Below are 10,762 nucleotides of genomic sequence, written 5' to 3' on the forward strand. Positions count from 1 at the left end.
GAAACTTATATATTTAATATCAGCATCAAAATCCAATTCTTTTTATGTATCTTTTAATATCAAAATTTCGTTTTTTAGAGTTTCGTTTACTATTGAGCCGGGTCGCTCCTTTTTACAGTTTGTCACCACGAACTGTTTGATAAGCCAGTGTCCAAACACTGAGCCACTAAAAGTGATTAAATAAAAGAAACAAGTTTTTTAAATGAAAGTAGGGAGTGACATTAAAACTTACAGAAATTACGCCGTATATGAAAGGGGCTTTTCCTCCTCAACGCCTCGCTCTATACGCTAAAGTTTGCCACTTTCTCTTAACTCTACTTCTTAAAATAGTAAAACAAACTTTAGCATAAAGAGCGAGGCGTTGAGGAGGAAAAGCCCCTTTCATGTACGGAGTAATTTCTGTTCGTTTTAAGTTTTAATGTCGCTCCTTACTTTAATTTAAAAAAACTAGTTTGTTATTTAATTTCTTGACGTTTTTAATTAATGCATGTTTTGATCTTGGCTCTCCACACATAAATAATTAAAACGAAATTTGCATATTAATTTTTTTGGGCTAAATTGCTTTCTCATAGTTTTAATCGGAAGATTTTGAGAAAAAAGGAGAGAGGGAGGAAGCCTAGTTGCCCTCCAATTTTTTGATTACTTAAAAAGGTAAATAGAACTTTTGATTTTTTTACAAACATTTTCATTAGTAAAAAATATACGTAATTTACGAATTAACTTACGTAACGAACTTCTATATTCGTATGTTATTATTGCGTATATGAGGGAGTTCACCCCTCGTCGATACCTCGCTCTTTACACTAAAGCTTAAATTCTGTCCCAATTCCTTAAGAATGACCCTTGAATCACAAAGGCCGTAGAATAAATAGTTGAAATTATTAAAAATACTTTAGCGTAAAGAGCGAGGTATTACGAAGGAGTAAACCCCTCATATGCGCAATAATTTCTGCTCGTTTTAAGTTTCAATGCTGCTCCCTACTTTCAGTAGAAAAAAAAACTTTTTACATTTATTTTTTCATTGTTTTTTTAAATACACTAAAAAATCCTGCGCCCCCTTCATTGAAAGACTCTTCCCCCATGAGAAGTTTTTCCATGGAAAAATCCTCCCAAGTAACCCCCCCACCTCAACTCTTCCTCCCAAACCAAAAAAATCCCCCTGAAAACGTCCGTACGCTTCCCAGTAACCATTACTATGTGTAAACACAGGTCAAAGTTTGTAACTTGCAACCCCTCCGACGGGGATTACGGGGGTGTAAGTTGTCCCCAAAGACAAAGTTATTAGGTTTTCGACTATGGTGAATAAAAAGGCTATATCATTTTGATCCGGTGATCCGAATTTTGATCCGGTGACTTTGGGGAAAAACGAGTGTGGGAGGGGGCCTAGGTACCCTCCAATTTTTCCGGTCAATTAAAAAGGGCATTAAAACTTTTAATTTCCGTTAGAATGAGCACTCTCAAGGCATTCTAGGACCACTGGGTCAATAAGATCACCCCTGGGGAAAAAAACAACAAAAAAAACAAATAAACACGCATCCGTGATTTGTCTCCTGGCAAAAAATGCGAAATTCCATATTTTCGTAGATAGGAGATTTAAACTTCTACAATAACGTTCTCTGATACGCTGAATCTGATGGTGTGATTTTCGTTAAGGTTTTATGACTTTTAGGGGGTGTTTTCTCCTATTTTTTAAAATGAGGCAAATTTTCTCAGGCTCGTAACTTTTGATAGGTAAGACTAATCTTGATGAAAATTGTATATTTAAAATCAGCATTAAAATTCAATTTTTTTATGTAACTTTTGGTATCAAAATTCTCTTTTTTAGAGTTTCTTTTATAATTGAGCCGGGTCACTCCTTACTACAGTGCATTACCACGAACTGTTTTACTGTTGGCATAGTAAATAAGGATTTTATTTATTCAGTTTTGGCGCATATCCCTCATAGAGTTGATATTCATAGGGGTGGATTTGGAAGTTCTATGGAAAAGTGAAATTTTTTCTTTTTTTTCCAGTTATTTTGTTTGAAGGTTGGGTTGGACGCTCGAAGGGATAATTTGAATGAAATGAAGGGCAGTAACAAAATTACGAGTGAAGAAAGTTTTGTGTGTGTTTTTTTCTTTTTGTTCATTTAGTTGTAGTTTGGAGAGAGTGTTTGCTTGGTTGTTGCATTTTGGTACTTACAGTGTCTATGGACTCCCTTGTTGTTTTTTTCTTTCGTATTTCATGTTGAATAATCTGTGAGTTTTAGTGCTTTTATTTTTCAGTGGGAGAGGCGTGGGGGGGTACTCCTTGGCGTGAGTTTAATGCAAGATAATGGTTAATCAGGCTCAAGGGATCCCTGCATCTAGACTGGAAAAATTTGAAAGAAAATCAGCCCTCTTTAGTAATGGCATCAGCGTGAGGTTTGAGATTTTGAAAAAAACGAAGTTCAAGCAATGTTTGGCTTGGTCAGAGTGGATCCAAATAATAATCTCATAGGTTTGAACCAACTGTATCAAGGGTTTGCTGCACGATTAACAAGAACATATTGCTTCACCAAATTTACATTTAGGTGAAGCAAAGAATTGCCTTTTGGCAGGTGTGACGATGCCAGACGACAAAAAAGGATTAGCTGAACTAGCCTTTTTTAATCTCCAGGGACGAAAACAAATGAATATCCTAATTGGAACGTGAACTGTCCCTTGGCATAAGTTCAAATCATCCATGGCCAAAAACTCAAGGGCCAGCGAAAACGATAGGGTACAGGGTAATCAGGTAAAAATCCGAGCAACCATGGATTAAATTTTTCTTTGTCCTCTCCCCTCGAATAATTGAATAAATAGTTTTATTTATTTCTTTAATTCAAAATAGGAGAAAGCCATAGCTAAAGCTGAAACTTGGATCCAGATGAAGATGAAACTTGAATACTTCGCTCAAAGAAGAAGGTTTGGATAAAATAGTTGTGGATTCCTATGAAGAGTAATAACAGCGAATACGGTTAATGGGTAAAGGTTGGGAGAGATATAAAGTGACTCTGAGAGAGTATCCACCAAGAACTCAAAGTTGAAGAGGCAAAATATTGGTAACAGGATCACAACTGGCCCAAAATTTGTATGTTGACGTAATCAGTTATCATTTAGGGGGCTTTTCCCCCTAGAAGGATATAAATACATTTAGGGCCTATAGAACCTATCCCAGATTTCCTCCCAATATTTTCCAATCCATACCAAAATTCAGTACCTCCTAACCTTTCAACAGCCTGTTGTAGTCCGTCCGATTTATATTTTTTGATCATATTTGTGTATTCACAATGAGTCCTCGACCTCTTCCTTCCCCCTTATGTCTTTTTTCGCTCTGTATTTTTGTAATTCAGACTGAAATTGTAAACCAAACTTCTTTTTACAGTTATATTTTATTTTTACTTTTTTCAAATTTTACCCTCACTTAGAATAAATCATTACCAAATGTAAGTTGGACTCCAGTGTCCACCATCTTCGACGGTACTTCTTTATTCTAGTCCATTTTAGTATTTCTTTTCTTTATTTTTGTTTTCTTTTGTTTTGTCGTAATATTAAGTAACTCTTCGCTAAATGAATAAAAAAGATAAGTTGTTTTCAACTGAAAGTAAGGAGGAACATTAAAACTTAAAACGAACAGAAATTATTACATATACGAGGGGGGTTGCGCCCTCCTTAAAAAGTTGCTCTTCACACAAAGGTTTCTTATTACTTTTAAAAAACCTTCACATTGTTCTAATTAAACGACCCTTGTGTTTCAGGAATCATTCTTACATAATTGGGAAAAAATTCAATCTTTATCGTAAGGAATGAGGTGTTGAGGAGATGGTACCCCCCCCCTATATACGTAAATAAGAACTTTGTTCCCTTTTTGACTGATACATTTCAGTATTTGCGCACCTTTAAGAAGTGAAAGGGAGACGGAAGGTGTTGTATGGCTAGAAAATTATTGTGCACTAAGCGACTAAACCGTAAGCGAAGTATTGTTCTGTTAATAATAGCGAAGTTAATTTTGAGTTTCATGAAGTCTCCTGAAGTAGTTAGACAATTGATGGCAAAATTAGGGGCAAAATTCAAGTTATAGCTTTACGGAAGATCTAGCTAATATTTCTGTTTTTCAGGTGATAGCTTTAACTGAAACATGGCTTAATGATCAAAATTCAGAGTTGCTTAATCTATTGGATCAGTTATTGAAGTGGTCATTCTAAGCGATTTAACTATTTATAGGGAGATGGTGGTTAAGTCACTTGTCCTTCATCTTCGTTTAGGTGTTTATTCTTGAAATTTCATAGTTCTCTACCACTCACTGATTTCCTCAAACGATGAGTTCTTTGATCTTTTGGAGGAGCAGCTTTAGAATTTGCCTTTTTTAGAAAGCAGCTTTAGAAGTGTATCTCCTATGTTTTCTTGTGGGTGATCTAAACGTTGACCTGATTGAAATAAATGCAAAGAGTAGCTTACAATTGAATATTTTCTTATGACAAATCTGCGACATATATTGTCTAATGATAACCCTGATTCCCCCCGTGTTGTTGTTAGAGATACTTATGACAACTTTGGTGGGATTCCTAGACATGTTATTCCTCTAGGAAATAGTTTTAGGCTCAAAATGAGTTTTCTTGGTATCAAATAAATAAAACAATTATCTTGTTTTATAAGAATGTTTTATCTCAAATGAATTGGAATAATATTTTATCAATTGCATTCAATAATGAAGAGAGGTTTTATTTGTTTTACCAGATTATCCAAAGTGAATTAGAAATGCATTGTCAAAGGAAAAATGGATGGCGTGAGACAACCCCAAAGAGACAGTGGGTTACTGCACACCAACTTTCAAACAGTTCGTGGTAACAGACTGTAATTAAGGGGCGACCCGGCTCAATAGTAACCGAAACTTTAAAAAATGAAATTTTGATACCAATAGTCACATCAAAAGAATCACATTTTAATATGATTTTAAATATATGTTTCATCAAGATTAGTCTTACCCATCAAAAGTTATGAGCCTGAGAAAATTTGCCTCATTTTAGAAAATAGGGGGAAACACCCTATAAAAGTCATACAATCTTAACGAAAATCACACCATCAGATTCAACGTATCAGAGAACCTTATTATAAAAGTTCCAAGCTCCTATCTTCAAAAATGTGGAATTTCGCATTTTTTTTTCGCCAGAAGACAGATCACGGATGCGTGTTTATTTGTTTTTTCTTTTGTTTTTTTCCCAGGATTGATCGTATCGACTCATTGGTCCTAGAATGTCGTGCGAGGGCTTATTTTAATGGAAATTGAAAGTTTCCAAAGGCATGGTTACGAGGCCTATTAATTATGCTGAGCCAAATGGCTATCTTAAAGTTTCCATCAGATGAATTTGAGTAAAAAGTGGCATGGGGGACCTAGTTGACCTTTAATCTTTTTAGCTACTTAAAAGAGAACTATAACTTTTGCTTTCTGTTCAAATGAGCCCTCTTTCGGTATTATAGGACCACTGGGTCGATACAATTAGCTCAGGGAAAGAGCAAACAAACAAATAAAGGTGCATCCGTGTTCTTTCTTCTGGAGCAAATGTATATTTTTCCAGATAGGAGCATCCGGTGGTATGATTTTCATTAAGATTATTTGACTTTTAGGAGTTGTTTCCTCCTATTTTGAAAATCAGGCAAGTTTGTTCTGGCTTGAAGCCTTTAATGGATAGCCCTAAACTTAATGAAACTTATATATTTGAAATCAGCATAATAAGCCAAATCTTTTTGTGCATCTATTACTATCAAAATCTTCTTTTTCTATTGAGTAGCTTCGGCTACTATTGAGACGCGTTACAACTTACTTACAGTTCGTTATTGCGAACTGTCTGGAATTGGATTCTTAAATTTTAGTTGCGCTTTGCATATTTTTTTCTCTCTTTTAGTTTTCTTTACTTTTGGTAGAGTAATAAATAAGTTTTCGTCAATTAGGAATTGGATCCCAATAATTGTTTTTTTTCATATTGGACCATAATTTTACGAACATTACGAAGGAAAGCACGTATGATAAATTTGTTGTCATTTTTCTCTGGCATACCGAGTGCTTCTTGTTGTTACCTTCTTGCCGGCACCGTATATTTGTTATATGTGTTCTGAAGTTTATTGCTTTCCAAGATTTTTTCCGAACATCAATTTCACGTATATTAGTCATAGAAGTTACTTTTAAGGATTGGAGATTCCCAATATCTCTGAAGTCTCCTCTTATGGGAACATTTACTGCAAGAGTAAGTCCTAAACCTACTTTTATTGTTTTTCTCTGGACTGCGCTGTCTCTCTTTGCAATTTCAGTTCTAACCAAAGCTGACGGACATTGGTTTTTACCTCCATAATAACATAATGTTGTAATCGTATCTCTACGGCTTATATTTCTTCTATTAATTAGGTCGATTTGTACATAAGTCTGGCCACTGTAAGAATCCATTGCCATTTCAAACAAATTTTCTATTCAATTTTCCGTATAGGTTGGTAAGTAGGTATGTATGCATTTATTTCAAACATTTGTTGCATTATTGTAATTTCTGTAAAAATAACCTGTAGTACGACAGTTATAACAATTTGATTCTACTTGTTTACGCTGAAATGTACTTTTTCAGTCTGTATAACAATGCTTATTTCTGTTATGCTTTTTACTTCAGAATTTTTCTGTGTCTGCAACTTCCTCTCTTATTTCGGCCCAACTATCCGCCAACTCTGAAATTTACTCCAATGTTTTTAGGTTCTTTTCTTTTAAGTATATTTTCAATTTTGTGAGGCTATCTTCCAAAATATGTTCCATTATTGTTTTTCTAAAAATTCCGTAAGCTTTTCTTTTATCTCCATTGGGTCGTTTAAAATTGTATAATTCTCTATCTCTTGCCACTTTAAACACACGACTTTCAAATTGTAACCGTATTCTTTATACGTTTCTTTGTCTTTCTTTCTTTCACTTCTCAACCTTCTGAAGATAGACTAGATGAGATACTAACGAAAATTAAAGTGCCCTTCCAGCTTTTACTTCATGGTCTAAGCGATAACATTAGTTTTGACATATATGCTGCTGAAACTGTTCATGCTATGAAGTGTGGGGTCATGTGGGAGGCAGGCGTCCTGGTACCTAAAGTCAAGAGGGGTGCCCGTAAGTTTGGTTGGAGTTATAATCCCAGCTCAAGCGTGGCTAAAAGAAGTTCAAATGTATCACATTTAGTATGAATGTGATAAGCCAAGATCTGGTCTTCAGTTCCAGCTTTTCAGAAAGAAAAAAGGAATATACCGAATATTACAGGGATCTTAAAGCTAGGGGAGCTGAGCATGCCTCTGCTGAGGCTTTTAAAAATCCAAACTTGATGTGGAAAAAATATAGAAACATTCACAGTGGGTGAAGTAAAACGAGAGCAGGTATTCCTGAAGAGCAATGGTCCACCACTATTCTGCTGTATTTGGATCCTGTGATTCAAATTAAGAAACTAGAAGTGATGCCTTATTAAAAAGTAGGCTTGGTCCTCTATTGCATAAACGAATGTGTTAATGTGTTTCTGAAAATTACGTTGTGCGTGCAATCTGGCTATTAGTGTCTGACACTTTTATTTCAAATGTGTATTGATACAGGTTAAGAACCTCATTCATTTGGTTCTAGTGCAATTGAGAATATTAAAAAAAAAGGCTGAAAATGATAGTTTTTGTATTATTCATCGCCCCATTACTGTTTTAATCAAGTTTTTAGAATGTCTTATCCTCCCTGAAACGATAGGTTAGTGCGTGCTAGATTACAGAAAAGCTGGTTTTCATAAGCATCTGAATTCCGCATTTGCTCATCGCCTACTGAAGCATATCCATAGTAATGCGGATAATTTGAGAAATCCTCTATATTTGTGCACTGTGGATATACTAGCAGCATTTGATTCTGTAGTCCAATCAAAGTTATGTTCGACTTTTGTTGATTTTGGTGTTACTCCCCATGTTGTGCGTTGCTTTCATATTGGTATAGCCATAGTTATGTTAGGGGTAAACTTGAAAATTGTCTTTTAACTGGGCCTATTCGTCTTATTACTCATGCAAGGTTTTATTTTAAGTCTTACAATGTTTAAAATTCTTAAGACTTACCACTGTAAGTAGGACTATTAATGGTAAAACTTATTGTGACCCTTGTGATTTTAGTTTGATTTGCTTCGCAGACGATGTCCTGCTTATCACTTTCAGTCTTCTTACTTTACAGGCAAACTTTGATTCTTTGATTTCTGTTTATCAAGCTGCTAGGACTTAAGGCTAATGCTGCTAAGACTGAAATTTTCGCTTAATATGCCCAAGGTAAAGCTATCTTCTTTATCTGTTATTGTAGCACGTAGATCTATTAAAGAGTCTACTTCACTGAAATACATCGGCCTCATTTATGGTCCAGATAAGTATAGTACTCGTATTCTTACTGCTGAATATGCCATATCGGGTTTTTGTACCAGTTATGCGAAACTTGCTGCACTGAAGTATAGTTATAGTAAGCGTGTACTTGCTAAACTACATAGTGCTCTATCTCTGCCTTACGGCTGTATTCTTATCCTCTTTGGGATTCGTTGTCTAAAACGGAGCAGTTTAAGCTTCGGCCGGTGTTTTGTTGCTATCTGAAGTTCTTATTAAGATCCCCACTGTATTACAGGAATAGTTTTAATTTTGCAAAAATATTGTATTCCCTACTTTTTAAATGCAGTAGATTCGATAAAGTGCGATACGTTTAAGAGAAGTTTAAACCGTTTACTTAATTTTCTGCCATTTAATATTATTTATCAGTGCAGGTAATATATATCTATATATATATTAAATAAAAAAACAAGTTTTTTAAAATGAAAGTAAGAAGCGACATTAAAACTTAAAACGAACAGAAATAAAACGAACGCCCCGCTCTTTACGCTAAAGTTTGACTCTTTCTCTTAACTCTACTTCTTAAAACAGTCAAAAACATTAGCGTAAAGAGCGGGGCGTGGAGGAGGAAAAGCCTCTTTGATATACGGAGTAATTTCTGTTCGTTTTAAGTTTTAATGTCGCTTTTTATTTTAATTTAAAAAAAATAATTTTTTATATTTAATTTCCGGGCGTTTTTAATTAATTCATGTTTTGATCTTGACTCTCCACACATAAATAATTAAAACGAAGTTAGCATATAATTTTTTTTTTGGCTAAATGACTTTCTCATAGTTTTAATCGGAAGATTTTGAGAAAAAGGAGAGAGGGAGGAAGCCTAGTTGCCCTCCAATTTTTTGATTACTTAAAAAGGCAACTAGAACTTTAAATTTTTTTACGAACATTTTCATTAGTAAAAAATATACGTAATTTACGAATTAACTTACGTAACAAAGTTTTATATTCGTATGTTTTATTGCGTATATGAGGAAGTTCACCCCTCGTCGAACCTCGCTCTTTACACTAAAGCTTAAATTCTGTCCCAATTCCTTATGAGTGACCCTTGAATAACAAAGGCCGTAGAATAAATAGTTGAAATTACTAAAAATACTTTAGCGTGAAGAGCGAGGTATTATGAGGAGGTAAACCCCTCAGATGCGCAATATTTTCTGCTCGTTTTAAGTTTTAATGCTGCACGTCACTTTCAGTAGAAAAAAAAAACTTTTCATATTTATTTTTTCATTGTTTTTTTTTAATAGTGCTAGAAAATTCTGGGCTCCCTTCATGGAAATTTTCTTCCCTCTTGATATTTTCCTCCAAAGAAAGTTCCCCTAACATATCCTCCTCTTTTCAACCCACCCCCCCCCCAACCAAAAAATCCCCCTGAAAACGTCTGTATACTTCGAAATAACCATTACTATATGTAAGCACTGGCCAAAGTTTGTAACTTATAGCCCCTCCTACGGGCACTGTGGGGGAGTAATTCGTCCCCAAAGACATAGTTATAAGGTTTTTCGACTACGCTGAATAAAATGGCTATCTCATAATTTTGATCCGGTGACTTTAGGAAAATAATTAGCGTGGGAGGGGGCTTAGGTGCCCTCCAATTTGTTTGCAGGCTCTAACTTATGATGGTTAAGTCTAAACTTAATGAAACTTATATATTTAAAATCAGCATTATCTTTTGATGTAACTATTGTTATAAAAATTCCGTTTTGTAGAGTTTTAGCTACTATTGAGCCAGGTCGCTCCTCACTACAGTTCGTTACCACGAACGGTTTGATATGTATATATATGTGTGCATATATATATATATATATATATATATATATATATATATATATATATATATATATATATATATATATATATATATATATATATATATATATATATATATATATATATATCTCTTTCTTTAATTCGCATCTTTTTATGTATGTTGTAAGTGGGCAAAAAAAAATAAACTTATCTTTATTTAATTTGCTTTACTTTAATTAAAAGTTTCGGTTGAAACGAATTGTGAAATTTTGCCAGTTATTTAGTTTTTCTTAGTTCTGACTCAGATTCTAAAATTAGTTTGCTGTTTCTTTAAGTCTTATGTGTTTTATGTCAAATTATAAGAGAATCTAGAAAAGGGTGACGAGTCTGATTCTTCAAATTATCTTCTTTTACCTCATCTTGCGCAGTTTCAAATCAGGAAGAAAGTGCTTGTCACACTCTTTTATTGAGATCCTTCTGTAGAAACTTTGTTGAAGATTTTTTTTTCTTTCTTTTTATGTATTCCGTTTTTGTAAAAAAAAAAAAAAAAAAAAAAAAAAAAAAAAAAAAAAAAAAAAAAAAAAAAAAAAAAAAAAAAAGAAAGATTGTTTCTGTTT

The 10,762-nt window shown here is 34.1% G+C and overlaps 1 protein-coding gene across 3 annotated transcripts in view; it reads right to left on the reverse strand.

Annotated features, from left to right (window-relative positions):
• LOC136035409 (integumentary mucin A.1-like) overlaps positions 1-10,624 on the reverse strand; it is a 43,462-nt gene extending 32,838 nt beyond the window's left edge. Inside the window, exon 1 of one of the 3 annotated variants that reach the window (XM_065717199.1) lies at positions 10,560-10,624. In XM_065717199.1, coding sequence (XP_065573271.1) covers positions 10,560-10,564 — 5 coding nt within the window. In that variant the 5' untranslated portion in view covers positions 10,565-10,624. The remainder of the gene's footprint in view (positions 1-10,559) is intronic. The other 2 variants (XM_065717200.1, XM_065717198.1) reach the window with 2 other exon arrangements.
• Positions 10,625-10,762: the final 138 nt, after the last annotated feature.

This window comes from Artemia franciscana, chromosome 14 (genome assembly GCF_032884065.1).
Source record: "Artemia franciscana chromosome 14, ASM3288406v1, whole genome shotgun sequence".
Lineage (NCBI taxonomy): Eukaryota > Metazoa > Arthropoda > Branchiopoda > Anostraca > Artemiidae > Artemia > Artemia franciscana.